This window comes from Pelodiscus sinensis, chromosome 6, assembly GCF_052426305.1.
Source record: "Pelodiscus sinensis isolate ZL-2025 chromosome 6, ASM5242630v1, whole genome shotgun sequence".
Lineage (NCBI taxonomy): Eukaryota > Metazoa > Chordata > Testudines > Trionychidae > Pelodiscus > Pelodiscus sinensis.
In genome coordinates this window covers 20,865,310-20,882,981 of record NC_143057.1, presented here as the reverse complement: position 1 = coordinate 20,882,981, position 17,672 = coordinate 20,865,310, and the positions used below count along the sequence as shown (strand labels likewise).

The 17,672-nt window shown below is 44.0% G+C and overlaps 1 protein-coding gene across 12 annotated transcripts in view; it reads left to right on the top strand.

Annotated features, from left to right (window-relative positions):
* The window catches only part of ADAMTSL1 (ADAMTS like 1), a 708,340-nt gene that overhangs the window by 683,027 nt on the left and 7,641 nt on the right, over window positions 1-17,672 (top strand). For all 12 annotated transcript variants that reach the window (XR_012904618.2, XM_089779187.1, XM_075931513.2 and 9 more), the window contains 3 exons: window positions 5,082-5,282; window positions 8,134-8,314; window positions 11,419-11,626. Coding sequence is in view for 11 of the 12 variants with exons in the window: in XM_089779187.1 (XP_089635313.1) it covers window positions 5,082-5,282; window positions 8,134-8,314; window positions 11,419-11,626 (590 nt within the window). In the remaining variant the exon portion in view is untranslated. The remainder of the gene's footprint in view (window positions 1-5,081; window positions 5,283-8,133; window positions 8,315-11,418; window positions 11,627-17,672) is intronic.

Genomic DNA, 17,672 nt, shown 5'->3' with positions numbered 1-17,672 from the left:
ATGCAGTCCAGAAACTTATTGGATAGCCTGTGCCTCGCTGTGTTCATTTCCCAACATATGTCTGGATAGTTGAAGTCCCCCATCACCACCAAATCTTGGGCTTTGGATAGTTTTGTTAATTGTTTAAAAAAGACCTCATCCACCTCTTCCACCTGGCTAGGTGGCCTGTAGTAGACTCCTAGCATGATATCACCCTCGTTTTTTACCCCTTTTAGCTTAACCCAGAGACTCTCTACACAGCTATCTCCTACGTTAATCTCCACTTCAGTCCAAGTGTGTACATTTTTAATATACAAAGCAACCCCTCCTCCCTTTTTTCCCTGTCTGTCCTTCCTGAGCAAGCCGTACCCTTCCATACCAACATTCCAATCATGCGTCCCATCCCACCAGGTTTCTGTAATACCAAAATTTAGTCCTCCTCTGTTCCCCCTGTCATCCCTTGGCTCACCTGCTCCTCCTCTGCCGCTGCCTGGAGTCTGCTTCCCACCAATCTCTGCCCTAGCCTGACCCTCCTCCATCTCTGCCAGTGAGTTAGTGTGTGTGGGGGCCCAGCCCCAAACTGGAGGGGATGGGGAAAGATGTGGTACAAGCTCCGCCCCCCTCCTCCCAGGGTCGGGCTCAGCTGGGCACCAGGTTCAGGTCCTCACCTCATGACAATGGGGGGGGGGTGTACATTTTGCCTTTGCCCCCAGGTGCAAAACACCCTCTCTACGCCCCTGGTTGGCATAGCTCCCGTGGTGTAGCTCTATCGGCATAACTCCCAGCATAGTGGTGTAGTTCTGTCAGCATAGCCCCTGGCGTAGAGATGTAGCTCTGTTGGCATAGCTCCAGTGGTGTAGCTCTATCAGCATAGTTCCCAGCGTAGTAGTGTAGCTCTATCGGCATAGCTCGTGGTGTAGTGGCATAGCTATGTTGATCAGGGGTGGGTTTTTCCCCACTCCTGAGTGTCATAGCTATGCCAGCATAAGTTTTATGCATAGAACAGTACCTGGGAGCTTCAGGGACAGGGAGTTGTGCACTCTGGTTAGCAAGGATGACTATATTAACTGTGAACAAGCTACATTAAAATGCTTTCAGGTACCCTGCAGTGCAGGTGCGAATTGGAATATTTCCTGCTTTCAGCTTTCAATTGCCTTGGCTGGCTAAAAAAGCTCTAATGTAATGCAGACATCTCACTTTGTTGACTGTTATGTATAATAGAAGATAAGAATGGCCATACCGGGTCCATAGTAGTACATCTAGCCCAATATTCTGTCTTCTGACAGTGGCTGGTGCCATGTGCACTAGCAGGAATGAACAGAACTGGTTATCATCAAGTGATCCCTGCCCTGTCATCCATTCCCAGCTTTCTGAGAGCTGGACTGAAGCTCCACATTAGCCATAGATCCAAACATTCCCATGGTTTCCTGTATACTTATGGCTAAAACGTAACCACTTTGGCCTGTCTCTGTAATAGGAAACGTAATCCAGTGAAGAGAGCACTGGAGTGGGATTCAAAAGGCCTGGGTTTGATTCCAACTGACCTGCTGTATAACCTTGGGCAAGTCATTTCACCTCCCAATGCCTCTCTTTATTGATAAGTGGAAATGTGTGATACTTACCTTCCTTTGTCAAACACTTTAAGCTCTGTGGATGAAAACAGCTAAATAAAGGCTCGGTGTTATTATTAGACCCAATGTGGAATACAAAATCCAAAGGGGGCCCCTTCTCCCACATCTGCATTCGAACTCTGTTCTTTGGGCAACTCTCTAATAACTGTTAGAAAGAGCTGCTGGACACTAACATTAGGTGGAGAAGAATCCCAAAGAACTGTTTGTTAATCGGACACAGAAGCTTAAGAACACTTTCTAATTTTTAAAGAAAGTACTCATTAATTTTTTCCGAATGATCATCGGGCTCACATCTGGCATTCTCACCACTGCTTTCCACTGGGCTCTGCTGGATTATTGCAACAGGCTTGTAAAAGGAGTTCTGTATTCACATTCAGTAATAAACTGTGTCCAGTGAACAATTGCACTGTGGCTTGATTTGTTTCTTTGCTTCTGGTGTACAAGTGACAAAGTGGAGTTATGTCTGGTCTGTGATTTGTTTCCTTAGCTTTAGCACTGCTGGCGCAGATTTGTTCTTCAGTTACAGCTATGCAATGAGCAGGATTTGGCCAGGAGTATTAATTTATTCTTTCCTCCCTTGCAATCATTAGCATTGTAGTAGAATCTTGATCTCCCACTGGCCCAGCCCTTGTTCTGGTGTTCCCTGGTGTTCCACCAACCACAAAAATGTATAATTCATCTTACATTTTTGTTTGCAACTCCAAAAAAGGAGAGAAAATATTTCACACATCTGTGAATCATACCTGGCTTTAGATCAATTTAGAGTCACAGTGGACCTGGAAGAGGAGGCCTAAAAGCAATATTTTCTTTCACTGGTTAAGAAGGGCTGGTAGAGAAGGGACTTCTACTGCCAGAGCTCTCTCTAGGCATGAAACATTGCCAAATACTGTTCCCCTCCATAAGAGTCATGCTATACCAACACCTCTTAGTAACAGCACAGACGAAAGATGAAGACAGCTTTTCACTTATGTACTGTTTATCCCATGTTTGGTGCAAGTGTTTAACACTGGCAGGATAAAAGAGTCACCAATCACATATAAGGGAGGAAATGGAAAATAGGAGATAGCAATCTTCATTAAATGGCATTAATAGTATTGCTGGGTAGAGTGGGGGAAAGGGATATTTTGGGAACATATTTTTTCATTATACAGGCAGTCCCCAGGTTACGTACAAGATAGGGACTGTAGGTTTGTTCTTAAGCTGAATCTGTACATAAGTCAGAACTGGCATCCAGATTCAGCCGCTGCTGAAACTGATCAGTTTCAACAGCGGCTGAATCTGGACGCCAGTTCCGACTTACATACAGATTCAACTTAAGAACCGCAGGCGTCCCCAAGTCAGCTGCTGCTGAAACTGATCAGCAGCTGATTCCAGGAAGCCCGGGGCAGAGCAACTCTGCCTCGGGCTTCCTGTAGTCAGCCGCTGGTCAGTTTCAGCAGCGCCTGACTTGGGGACGCCTGGGGCAGAGCAGCTCGGGTGCTGCTGGGTTGGTCCAGTAGCGCAGCCGCTCCTCGGCGCTACTGGACCAACCCAGCAGCACCCCAGCTGCTCTGCCCCAAGCATCCTGATTCAGCCGCTGCTGAAACTGATCAGCAGCGGCTGAATCAGGACTCCTGGGGCAGAGCAGCTGGGGTGCTGCCGGGTTGGTCCAGTAGCACCAAGGAGCGGTGCTGCGGGACCAACCGGCAGTGCCCCACCTGCTCTACCACAGGCCCTGGGCTTTGCTCCACGTCTCCCTGGTCTGCTGGGGGGGGGGGCACTAGCTGCCCGCCACTCCAGTCCTCCGGGGCGAGAAAATCCCCGTTCGTAACTGCGGATCCGACGTAAGTGGGATCCGCGTAACTCGGGGACTGCCTGTAGTCTAGTTCTCACTAAATATGCCTAACATATTATCCAATAGTTTATGTATCTGTCCAAGTGGATATGTATAGGATGAAGAGTGACTGATGCTCATTTTGCATATACAAATATCCATTACATATGAGCCTCAGAGGTACAGGCAAGGTTTTTTCATTAGAAGTGGGAGGGAAATCCTAATTATTCATTGGTAACACATACGGAAAAAATAAGGTTTTGATTTTTTTTTCCCTTTATTATTAGCTACTAGCTATTCCCATAGCTATTCCTGTATATCTATTTTAAATAGAGATTTGAAAGAAGAAATAGCTGCTGCAAATAAAATAAGCAGTGATGGGAAGAGCAGTAATTAATTTGGCACAAAATTTTTCAAAAGAAATGACACTTTGTAGTTAATTTCAGTTCCCTTTATATTTGCTTGTGTTTGGATTATTTTTCTATGTTCTCATTGTAAAATATGGCAGTTGATTGTGCAGATGTATACAATAAAACTGAATTAAATGCATGTTTATATGTTTATTTTAAGAGACTATATTGTAATCACCTAAAAACTATATATAGTTTGATTGTTATATGTGGGGTAGTTAGTAGTCCTGCCTAATAATAAGATTTCCCAGCACTTCCCATTATAAGACCCTGTTTTTAGTTTCTTATAACTTTGGTAAACTTCATTCACTTAGACTAAAATTTCTGATCCTGGATGTTTACAAAAGGCTGATTGGGGGGCAGGGAGGTCAGGGTAAGTGTCAGCCAAAACGGTTCAGCCACTTATAAGTATGAGTTTGGGGAGAAAAATATATTGTTCAATGTTTAAAAAAAGTTCTGGTGACTCCTGCTTTGAAATAAGCTAGCTCCCCCATATTTGGAGCAAGGACCTGAAATTTGGCAACGGCGTGGCCCTTGTGTAAGGGATGAACTATGGGCGTGTTTATATCGTGCATAAACATAAACACTGCAAACACTGAAAAGTTAGGAAATGTATTGATACCTTTAATTCTGGCATTTCTTAGTTTCTGAATGTTTGACTTGGCAACTGTAATGTTCTTCTAGCAATTTTGTTTGTGTGTTTATAGACACATACACACCTATGCACACATATACATGCCTGCTCTTGTTACAGATGCTGTCTCTTTCCATTAAATCACACATGAAAAGATGGTCATGTGGTTTAAAGCACAGGATTAGCCATCAAAAGATGTGGGTTCTTTTTCTGTCTCTGCTAAAGACATGTTACTTATCTTCACTATGCTTCAGTTTCCCTGTCACTAAAAGGGAAATAATATTGCCCTATTCCACCAGAGGATGCAAGGCTTCACATGAATTAGTCACTTGGCTTTGTATTGGTGAATTTAAAAACTTCATGTGAAAAATGCTATGGAAATGCCAAGTACTATTGACCATTAAGAAACTTTTTTTCTGTTAATAAGAAGGCACCTGTTATAAAATGTCTCTTAGATCTTTAATTATTGCAAGAAAGATGAAAAATCAAAACAGCACCTTTTTTCCTAATTGTATTGATTACAAAGAATCTTGTTCTGCTGGAGGTATCTCCTGGAAGATTTTACTCTCCTTTTGCTAGTAGCAGGCTTATCATTTCTCTTCATTGTTTTCTAGGTTGCCCAGTGGATGGTCATCCAACTCCAAACATCACTTGGTTTTATGCAGGTCAACCCATCAGCATGAGACATAACATCCTGGCAGGTGGTCAGATTCTTCAGCTGCTAAATATCAGTGCTGATTATCAGGGTGAATTCAGCTGCCTGGCTCAGAATGAAGCTGGGTCACTTATGCAAAAAACATCTCTGACAATCCGAGGTAAAATAATACTGTCTTGCTGCCTTTATAAGATCTTGGCGTGGCCAGAATGGTGCTGTTAACCTAGCTCATCAACTAGGTAACTTATCATTCTGGATTCCTTTACACTGGGGCCACAAGAAACAGCGTCCAAGAGAAGTTTTGGTGTCTTGGCCACTAAGAGTGTGTCTACACAGCACCCTTACTTCGAAATAAGTTACACAATTTGCATAGCTTATTTCCAAGTAATGCAAAATAGCATATTTCAAAATTCTATTCTGAAATGTCCCTTAATCCTCATGCAATGAGGTTTACTGGGACATCAGAATAGTGAGCCCATTATAGTGCAGATGTAGCCTAAGGGAGAATTTGCATGTTTATCCAGTAATTCTGCGTATCTTGATTGTCAGAGGCCCAAGTGCCATGGACCTGATTTTCAGGTTTGTTGAGCACCTACAGATCACTCTGATTTAAGCTGCACTTTTGCATTTTCAGTATATCTAAAAGTCAGGACGTAAGCATCAGAGGATGGGCCTCCAAAATTAGAAGCCACCAATTTGAATAATCTAATTACAGGGTTTCTCAACCTTTTCAGCCTGAGCACCCTATCTGAAGTCCAAAAATTTTGCTACTATCTCATATTTGAGATAATAGTAAGAGTGAAGTATATGCCAAAGAGAAAAATGATCAAGCCACATAATTTGTTTGTGGTTTATTTATTTTTTTAATAAGTTTGCAGAATACTTGACCTTGACCTTGACCTTGACCTTGACCTTGACCTTAGCGGTGTGTAGGAGTAGGGAAGTGACTTTCCTTTAAATTGTAATAATATTTTTAGCATATCATGATCTTCCCACCAGTGCCTATGGCCCACCAATTGAGAAACACTGGTCCAAGTCTTTTGCTATTAACACAAGTTATGGCCTTTTTAATATAAATTAATTTTATTTTCGCAACATCCCTTCAAGGTGCTAACAAAGAAAATTGTTTAATCTTACTAGTTGGTCTTTTAATATGTGATTCATGTATTTGATTTCCTCTTAAAAAGACTACTTTAAAGGTTCATATTTCCATTAAATTTAAGCTTTGATGTTAAAGTTTTAAGAATAGGTTTTTCAAAGGAAATAATAAAATATTTTTGTGCCCCTGCAATTATGTCTCGTGATACCAATAGCATCTGTAGGACCCAAGGCATCAAAATTACGAAGTGTTTTTCTTTTGAGATGTTTGCCTCAAGGAATTCATGATAACGCAAATGCACAATGAAAATCAAGAATGTTGGTTTCTTTTCTATATTTAGGTACATTTTCCTAGAGTAGTATTAATTAGCATATTATGCTTTCAGTAAATGAAGCTGCATCTTCAAAGTCCTTTACATTCATCCTGTGATTAATGTGTGTGGGAGAACTGTCTCATACCAAAAATTAGAAATAGAACCAAACCTAAAGCTCAAATTCAAATACCATAATCTATTGGCGTCTGAAACCTGACTCCAAATTTTCCAGTTTGAGCCCATCACTAGCTGACATCATCAGGTGGTGTAAATCTGTGTAATTCCATTGCCTTCAATGATTTATACCAGCTCAGGATGTGGCGCACTAAGCATTCTTTTTCCATTCTTAAGATGCATGTCGTGTGTGAATTGCTGCCTTTCTGCAAAGGCATGGAAGGAACAATTGACGACATGGATTAATAATATTTTTATTTATTGTCTAGTATGGAAAAGTCTTATTGGATTTAACGGGATTACTTTAAAGGACACCTATAGAAATGATATAGCATTCCACAGAAATTATTCTAAAAATCTATACAATTTAATATACATTGAAATCCTTTCTAATCTATTTTAAATGTCGTGTACTCTTATATATCAGAGAGGTTCTCCTTTAAATTCTGCAGGATGGGAATCAGTAGAAACTTTTTTTAAAAAAAATTCTGTTAAATTCTGCAGCACTGTCCCATAAGGGATATGTATCGTGTGCGACTGAGTCTTCAGACCCTGTTTTCCTGGTGTGATATGTATATATCTTAGACCCCCATTCCTACAGTATCTGAGAACCTAACAAGCAGTAATATATTTATCCCTATACCAGCCCTTTTGACTAGGAAGGACTACTATTCCCATTTTAAAGACTGGGGACTGAGACACAAAGAGTCTTGATGACTTGTCCAAAGTTACACAGAAAGTCTGTGACACAGCAAAGAACTGAATTAGTCTCCTGAATTGAGGGCTTCCACCTTCACTACTGGACCATCCAGTGGCCACTGCTGAAATTGCATATCACTTAGGGCTTGTCTTCACTTACCCTGAGGTTGATGCTCCAGAGATTGATCTCCCAGGGTTTGATTGAGTGGGTCTGGCAAGGACCCATTCAGTTGACTGCTGATGGTGCCACCATCAAACCCAGTACTCCATCAGGTTGCAAAGAGTAAGGGAAGTCAATGAGAGAGTTTCTCCCATCTATCTCCCGCAGTGGAGGCATTACAGAAATTCAACATAAGATATGCTGACTCCAGCTACACTAGTCTCATACAGGTCGTAGGTTGAATTTCTCTGGTAGCGTAGACCTGGCCTTCCTCACCATACCTTATAGTGATGAGTTCAAAAACATAGGACTTGCCATATCAGGAAGGACGACTAAGGCTAGTGTCCCAACTCTGTCTGTGCTTAATGCCTGATGATTCAAGCAGTGACATGCTTTTCTTATACATAATTCATCTATGCTAAGCATTTCAGCAAGAGTCACTTTTAACTTACAAATGTCTCCAAAATAGCAGGAGCCCCTTGGTTTCGACCACTGCTGTTTTACCACTAATTGGCTTTTATGACTGATTTTTAAATGTTAATTTGTGTGTCTTATGCCTTTGGCAGAATATTGGTGGTCAGTGGACAGACTGATGGCTTGCTCAGCCTCCTGTGGTAATAAGGGAGTGCAGCAACCCCAGCTGAGGTGCTTACTGGATGGGACTGAGGTCAACACATCCCACTGCATAGAGAAGCCCAAGCCAGTACTGCAGCCTATTGCATGTAACAGAAGAGACTGTCCTTCAAGGTTTGTCCTTGCATGGTGGTATATTGCATAAGCTTTTATGAAGCATTTAGTAATACTCTGCCATGGACAATGTGTTATCTTTTGCTTTTTTGGGGTCTGTCCAGAAACCAGTTTTATCAGAGAGTGAATTTACTGAAGCTCAGCTCAGATAAATTAAAGGTAATACTAGTGCATTGGGGAAAACATTCAGAGTACATGGCAGAGATTATGTCTACTCCCTCTCTTAGGGAGTTTATTATCCTTTTTTTTTAATTAGCAAAGTTCACAATCTAATGGTCTTTTGGATCCTTCTCTCGGAGGATCAATACCTAAGAATGGATACTTTCTTTATATGTGACTGGCTAGGAGACTGAATTTTCCTCTTTGGGTCACTAGTTATATGTACCTTTGTCAATTCCAGACTAAATATCTGTTGTTGGGGGGAGGCACGACCGTGCCCTTCTATTTGTTTATACAGCACCCAAGAAAGAGAGTATTGATCCTGCATGGAGCATTTGGGCACTATCATAATATATGTATTTTTGTTCCTCTACCAGTCAGTAGCAGATTTCAGGGCCCTGCAAGTCAGTTTCCCATTACAGGGGAAATCAGTGATGTGTATTCTAGGTAGTTTCTTACACTTGATCTATGCTGCAAAGTTACATTGGCAAATCTATGTTGGGCAAGGTGTGAAAAATCATACCCCTGACTGACATACTTATGCTGACAAAACTCCCAATGTAGATGCATCTATGTCGATGGAAAAGTGCTTCTGTCAGGGTACCTAATATCATTTAGGGAAGCAGGGGTGTTTACACATAGCCTTAGCATGACAGGTTTTGTATACTCTCTGTACACCAGCCCCTAAGTAGAGATGATCACAAACAGCATGCAAGAAAACCTATGTCTCAGAAATTGAGCCCCAACACCAATGCCCAGTACCCAAGAAGTCACACTGTCCCAAGCATTGAGCTTAGACAGAAAGAGACAAAAAAGAGTAAATTTCTCCTGCTGCCTGCAACAGCTTCCCAAAATTAAACTGTATCCCAAAAATAACAATGCACCATTTCTTCAACCACTGTACATTGCTTGCAAAACTGTATGAAACCGCACCAGCTAGTGACTTGGCACAGTATTAATATTATATCATGTGATGGAACATTGGTAAGAAAGCAAAAACTAACAAATCAAAATTAGAGATAGTCCAAAGCTGCAAATTTCATGTTAAAATCCAAAATGACTCCAGTAACTTCACCGGGGTGACACTGCTTTTGCACTTGTATATTTGAGATTAGAATCTGGCCACAATTTCTGACTCCAGCAGAGGAGCTGAGAATCATAAAGGAGTCTGATGAGTATAGAGCTGCCAATTTTTCAGGCATTTGCTTTGACTGTGGCTTAGGGAAGCTGTTAGGCTGCCATTTCATTATCTTTCTATAATGTGTTCCTGCACCTCTCTTTAGGCAAATGGTTTCTGGATTGCCAGCTGATTCATAAGGAGCAGCGGAAAGCAAGAGAGGCTTGAAAAAATATGAAACGCACTCATTAATACGAGCAGTGTGACTTGCTGATGGGAATATTTCCACAGGAATGATTTATGTCCTTTTATCCCCTTCCTAAACTATAATGCAGCCCACACGTCTCTTCCCGGCTCCTGAGAAAATTGCTGAAGTGTATGTTTGGAAATAAAAGTTGATTGGAATGCAGCGCTGTGCTTTACAAAGGGCAGAGAAGCTGCAGAATCAACTTTGCCAAACTCTATGATTCTCAGAGGAGAAGTATTTTTTGTTCTTGCCAAGAACTCTATTTATTTTATTGTTTCTGTGATGGTGGGAATCAGTCAGCAGAGTGTTAATGAAAATATAATGGATGCCTTTACCTGAGTATCAGTGCTCCAAGAAACTGAAAGACACCTATTGCCTGATTTGTAAAGTGCTACTGGTTGGGGGAGATGCTGCACTTCCCTGCCACCAGCTAGAACTCACAAATCCAGCAAAGTAGTCTGAAGCCTAGCTCAGCAGAGCTCCTAACTTGACAAGAAATCTCCCCCTCGAACTAATAATCACTTCCCTCCCTCATTTCCCTCAGCCGCTCTTCAAACACCATCTGGGTAAATATTGCATCGCTGCATTAGGAAAAAACACTCTTTGTCTCCTCGTCCAGCAGCTTGGCACATGGGCCAGTTCTAGCAGTGTTCAGCATCACCATTACCCACAATGCTCCTGGCTGAATGTGGCCCACAGTTCATGATTACCAAGGGACTCGCTTCCTTCACACATTCCACAGAGCAGTTTTAACAGCCAGTAATAAGCGGAAGACTACTTAAGCGGGAGCACCTAGCTATTTCACATTATCCAGGCACTGCAGAAAGGCTGCTGATCTCTGAACAAACAACTGAATCTGTTACCCAGTTAGAAGTAGGTGGTTAGCTATTTATCATGATGACGATGATTCATGATGATGTTTTAATGTTTATTAAAAGTCAGTACACATAGGTCCAGATCCTCTGCTTCAGTCTTGAACCCCAAGGAAAGATACAATGACCTTTGTGCTTCTCCAACCCTGGCCTGGCTGTGCACCAGCCCAGTCCCTTGGAGTAAGAGCAGCCTAGAAGCTGCTATAAGTTATCCAAGGTGCCAGGACCCCAAGGAGCCAATATAGTGGCCAGGGATCAATATTGTTGGCAGAGGCTCACAAGTGTAACATACATTAGTCCCTAGCCCATGATCCTGTGAGGTGCTGAATTTCCGCAGCTCCCATCAACCTTGGCAGAAGGTGAACAGGCTCAGCATCCCCCAGGATGGAGCCCAAAATGATGACATGGCTGGGTTTCCACACGTGTATCTGAAATTTCAGAGGAGCTTGTTGTGAGATCCCTGTGACACTGACATTTCCCCCTCTCCCCCATAATTCTGTATTGCCCCTGTAAGCTGTGTGTTCGGGCGGCCACCCAGGGACATTCATATGCTGCCCAGCTAATTAGCAGAGTGCCCACAGCAGGCAGCAGTTGTTTCTGCTAGTGGTACATATCTGCACATGCCTTGGTGAACATAACCTTTATTCTACACATGGATGGAGAAAATCAGAGAGAATCTTGCTTGACTCTTTTGCTTTTCCCCCGTCAGGTGGATGGTGACATCCTGGTCCCTTTGTACACGAAGCTGTGGTGGAGGGGTTCAGACCCGGCGTGTGACATGTCAGAAGTTGACCGCTACTGGCAGCTCCATCCCCATGTCCAACGAGGCATGTACTCAGGTTGCCAAACGCCCCGTGGACACCCAGATCTGTAACAGGCAGCTGTGCGTGGAGTGGGTGGCCTCCTCCTGGGGTCAGGTAAGGGCCACACAGACACTCAACACTTCTTGTACAGTTGGATGGCAAGAGGTGCCTGAAAACAAGAGCAATGATTTTGCATCCATGATTCATGCATCACGTGAGCTTTTAAGAGGCAACCCATGTCGCAACTGCTCGCAACCTTGTATTTTATGCACTGGATAAGTGGTGTAACTACATTTACCACATCTCATGAAAGACACAGAGCCTGTAAGGATGGCTAGGTTGTCCCAACTCGGCACTGACCTGAGCACAGAGGTGCCTTGTCCCAAGGGGAGCTCATGGAAGGATTATGTCTTTGGTAGGCATAACCACTCCCTAGTGCTCAATGGGGCAATATGCCTCCTTTGGGAGGGTTCAGCCTTGCTTTTCCTATCCATTGCAGTATGCATGCCTTGCTCTGTAAGGCTGGTGTGGTCCTGCCTCCTCCTCTCCCCCATGTCCTTTGGGGAGATGTGCAGCATTGAGGGAACAATCCCAGCCCTGCTTCCCCAAATACAGAGGCAGTGGTCGTGACCAGCCTTCACTTGGGGCAAGCAAGGAGCAGAGGAAATTTCCTTGAATCTTCTCTCACCCCTTCCCCACACTTGTGTATGCCCTAGTCACAATCTGGCCCTTCACTCCTCTTCACTGGTCTTCTTGCAGCCTCTCGTTATGTATTTATTTGTTGTAGGGATGGACACAACCCCAGAGAGCAAAGTCCTCCCTCTTCCCTCCCAGTAGCATGGCAGCTCAAGCTCCTCCACCCTGTTCTGCCAATGTGCCTCAGTAATGACCTGGAGAAATTGGTCCATTTCCATGGCCTCGTCAATCCTTGTTATCTCTGCTGACACTTATGTATCTGGACACAGGAAACAGACACATTTCCAAACCCTGATTATCTCTGTTATGCAGCATTTAGATCTGGTCCTGTTCTGGGTGGTTGTGTGGGGTTTTTTTTAGCAAACCTACAGTTTTGCAGAAGTCCCAGATATCTCCTAACACCTCAAAAGTCAGGATGTAACAAAACCACTTTGTAAGGGGAACTGTAATGGTGATACAAGGCATTGTGTTTGAAGCATTTTAAGAATCCCACGGAGTCACGAATCCATCTGAAACGCCATTCCTGCTGCTTCGTGTGGTGCTCAGGAACTAAAAAGATGTTCTGTAAATATTGAATGACTCATAGTATTATGAGGGAAATCCTCCTTTTGGGGGGATCCCCTTATTTAGAGCCCCGAGCGGATACAAAAATGTGGACCCACATCCTCCAGGTTGCAACCTGCCATCTTCTCTACTAGATAGATTTTACCTTCATCCGCATCCGCACAGCAAGCCATCTGGAGGGGATGAGGGAGGGAGTGCAGGTGGGGGGGAGGTCTTGCAGGAAGCGCCAGAGCAGGGAATGAGGGTTAGGGGCAGCTTGGGTCCTGGTGAGGGTTTCAGAGAAGGGTAGGGGGTGAAGGAAGGGAATGGATGTTGCATTGTGTGCTGCTGGGGCTCATGAGCAGTGGCACCCAACAGCAGCAGCAGCTTCTGTCATATCACAGTGGGGCAGAGGGATACAGCGTTAAGGCCCTGCCTCTTCAACCCCCATGATGGGGTGGGCTCTGCTGCCCAGAAACTGGCCTTTACCCAGGGTGCTGCCCTTCAGTTCCCTCATAGCTCCAGCTCAAGCCCCACAGAACCAGGCCCTCTCCCTTTGGTGCAGGGCTGCTGGCTGCTTTGCTGGGATCTCTCCTTCTGTCCCAGAAATGAGCTGCCTCCTCCGTGCATGCTGCCAGCTGCACCAGCCAGCTGCATAGAACAGCCTGGGGGGTGGGCTGTATGTCCCCGAGCTGGACCTGGAGCCAGGGCTTCTGCAAGTCACTGCTTACCAGGCAGGGAGGCCCGGAGCGGGGGTGGCACTGGGCTCCTCGTGCAGGAAGGCTTGGAAACCTGTTGTGTCCCTTCCCTGCCAGCAGCCGAGAGCCTGCCCCAGTGTTCCCCCTGAGCCTGGCAGCTGGGGAGCAGGGGGGAGAGCCCTGAATGGGTATCCACTCCACTATCCCCAAAAATGGTCCATGAATATCCATGGACATGCAGGTCTCTGCCTTGATTGTCTGGATCTCTGGACCAGGAGCTCTCCAGAACAGGTTGTGACATATATATGCTGTAAATGTAACCCACAGCCAGACACTGTGGCACTCTGGTTCCCTCCCTCCCAGCTGTAGCTGGGCCATAAATACAGGCTGATGAGCTTGCTATAACCTAGGCAAGCAGAGCTGGGGGTGTTTTAGCCTAGGGAGAAGAGGCACATACACTTAGAGCCAAAGGTCTGACGTTTCATATATTCTATAGACCAGGGTTACCCAACCTAAAGGTTGGGACCCAAAAATGGGTTGCCATTACATTTCAACAGGGTCGACAAGTGTCTCCTCAGGTGGCTCTGCCCCCCCCACCCCCGTTTTTGAACTGCCTTGGGTCACCAAGTCTTCCTGAATTGTCAAAATGGGTCCCCACCTGGAAAAGATTGGGAACCACTGCTATAGGCTACTGTATTTACTACAGTCTTGTTAACATACGCTCCCCATTGCACAGCCTACAACATGGACTGTTTTGCTCCATCAGAAGCTCATCTTATGAAATGGTCACAGAAAATAGCTGTTGTGAAGCATCCAGAGCCATCATCAAAATGAGTTTTGCTTCTGCTAGCTAGCTGAAAATAATTTCATTCACTTCTATGTTGTTGTATTTTGGAAAGCTCACTCAGAAGACAGATTGAGTTATCGTGCTGCATTTTAGGAGTAAAGATCTGAACGTTTTTTCAAAACAAGGAAGCAAATTGCTCAATTTGTTCTTTCTTTGAAATGTCAGGTAAGGATTGTGTAATGTTAGCTGTTAGCCAGTTAACTTGCATGGGTGGTTGTAATCCCAGGTAGTTTATATTATTCCCCCATGATGTCATTCCTAGCATTGATCATCAAAGATGCATGAATTCATTTATTATACCTGACCTCTATACTTTATAACATAACATTTCTTCTACCTGCAAAAAACATCTCAAGCTCTATGTAAACCTATGTAGCTTTGTTCCGAGACAATTATGTTAATTGCAATTAGGAACAGATCACTGGCTGTGGATCGGTGACATTTCTCCATTGTATCATAGGGTTCACAATTATTTGTTTTCCCAGACTAAAATGAAAATAAATAGATGAAACCAGTTACTTTCTTATACCTTCCATCTTCTTTCATTTAGTTTTTCAGTGGATTACTGTGGGCTATTTAATCTCCACACTCTGGGTTTTCTTGTAGTCAAACAGAGCTTCAAGTCATATCCCTCTCAGACTCCCATTCACTCAGCATGCACAGTCCTGTCCCAAGTACCCAGATGAATGACACCTCTGTGCACCTGAGCCAGCACCCACTGTGGGAAGTCTTGCACTGACTTGCTTCTCGCTCTGTCAGCCTGCAGGAAAGCGCCATCCTTACTGCACCTGCGCCAAAGCATTCGGCTGCCTAACTGTAGAGCTTTACTCTCTAGACCACTTAGGTCTTTGGTGGATATCCAAGATGAAATTGAACCTATTTAATGTCTCTTTTTCTCCACCTAACCAGTTCTCTGACCCCAGCTGAGCTGGTGTCACCCCCTCTCCTCCTTCTGGGTATGTCTACACTACCCCGCTAGTTCGAACTAGCAGGATAATGTAGGCATACCGCACTTGCAAATGAAGCCCGGGATTTGAATTTCCCGGGCTTCATTTGCATAAGTGGGGTGCCACCATTTTTAAATCCCCGCTCGTTCGAACCCCGTGCCGCGCGGCTACATGCGGCACGAACTAGGTAGTTCGAACTAGGCTTCCTAGTTGGAACTACCGTTACTCCTGGAATGGAATGAGGAGTAACGGTAGTTCGAACTAGGAAGCCTAGTTCGAACTACCTAGTTCGTGCCGCGTGTAGCCGCGCGGCACGGGGTTCGAACGAGCGGGGATTTAAAAATGGCGGCGCCCCGCTTATGCAAATGAAGCCCAGGAAATTCAAATCCAGGGCTTCATTTGCAATTGCGGTATGCCTACATTACCCTCCTATTTAGAAATAGGAGGGTAGTGTAGACATACCCTCTGAGACCTTGCCTGCTCATCTTTTCACAAAACACCCTTTCCAGCAATCAATTCATCTGTCTCTCCACTCCAGCTCACCCTAGTTGTTGTGTTCCCAACCAAGCTTCCTCTTTTTCTGCTGGACCCTGCTCCAGGGACTGGTTGACAATTAGTAAGCAGATATAAGGAAGGCATGCCAACACGGAAGAGGATTTCTAACTGTAGGGAGATGACACAGGTCAGAGCTAGTGCCAGGTTGCTCCACCTTTGCACTGATGGAGATTCCTTGATCCCTACGTTTGTGTCCCTTCTCATCCACCTACAAATCAGCAGTCTCCTGCCAAAAGCAGTTTCCAGATATTGGCTGCCTGGAAACCAAGCAATTTCATAAGGGTTGATGAAAGATCATGCCGCAGTCATATGCTTCATACCTTTAGCTGTATGTGATTTAAGTTTGGAAGAGAAAAAAGCTCATTAAAACACAAGAGGCTGACTGACAGGTTGGTAAGTTAGGATGTCTTTGTATTAAAGAAAAAAATATTCTTGGCCTGATTGCTATGAACCACTTGGCTATAAATCGTGATAGTACACACTGTAAAATACATAGTAAAGGGACTGTAGCAAGATTTCCTGTGTAGATCTCAAGCCATGGGCTAATAACAGGAGAGAGCTTTTTATTTGTCCAAGCAGATGGATTTGAGATTGAAGTAGGCAAAGGGGTAGAGGAATTAATCTAGACAGCAGATACAGAAATGAGCTTTAACGCTGCCTTGGGGAGGCTGCATGGGATACAAGAAGACTGTGTATTTGGACTCAGAAACCTACTGATCTTTCTGAAATGATTGAAAGCATCTGCATCTCAGCAACATGTATTTCTGTTTATCAGCTCCAAGAAGGAGCTTCATAAAAGCAGGGTGTGTGTGATGTTGCACTCCCATATTCTATAGGGAAATAAACATGAGTATCAATCTGCCCAACTCAAATATGTTTTATGCAAAATGTGGCACATAACCTGACATTGAAAAGCTTGTAATTTGTTGAATATGTATATTCTATTCAAGTGCATGTATCATTCCCATATTTGAAGTTAGAAACATGAAGTATAAACTAGTTTATATATCCAGGGCTATGTCTAGACTGCAAGCCTCTTTCGAAAGATGCTTTTTCGAACTGGGTATAGTAGCAAGGGCATAACAAACCTACACTACTGTGTGGAAGGGGAAACTGAGGCATACCACCTCATATCATTAGTGGCTAACAGCCTACACTCCTACACTGTAAAAGACATTGCTATCTGTGTTGGGGGGAAGGGGCATTGCTACACCTTGAAAAGTTTTCGGGTATCTGGGGAATAGTAACCCAGAACTTTGCAAAAACATCTATGAATGACATCACAGGGTTTAATGACACTCGGTGGATGTGTAACAAAAGCCAAACAAAGATTCTGAGCACACTGCCTCTGCATTCCATAGTGCCCAACCCTCTAGCAGAGAACTCAAGGGAGAGGTGTGATTGAAAAACTTGTAATCAGCTGAACGTGTGTATTTTATTTGTGTGCATGTATCATTCCTGTATTTGACATTAGAAATATGAAGTATAAACCTGTTTATATATCTAGATATGCTAATGAAGGCCATTAGCAGTACTCAAGGAAGTTAGTAGCCCAATACTCATGACAATGATCTGTGAATAGTCTTGCTTTCCCGCTAAGCCTGGACTATGGTTGGTCCTGCCAAGACATGTGACCAGGACACTTGATGCTGGAACCCATTTTGGACGTGGTACTTTTCCATGAGGGTGTGAAAGAGTTGAAACTAAGCACAAGGATTCCCACCTTGGGCAGAATCTATTTATAAGCAGGAAACCAAACAATTGGGAAAGGCACCAAGGCCCCCCTCGCTTACCACCCAGATGATTGCTCAAAACTTTTTGAGACCGGAAAGGGGAAGGGAACAAGCTCAAATTGGGAGGCTTCCCATCCTGTG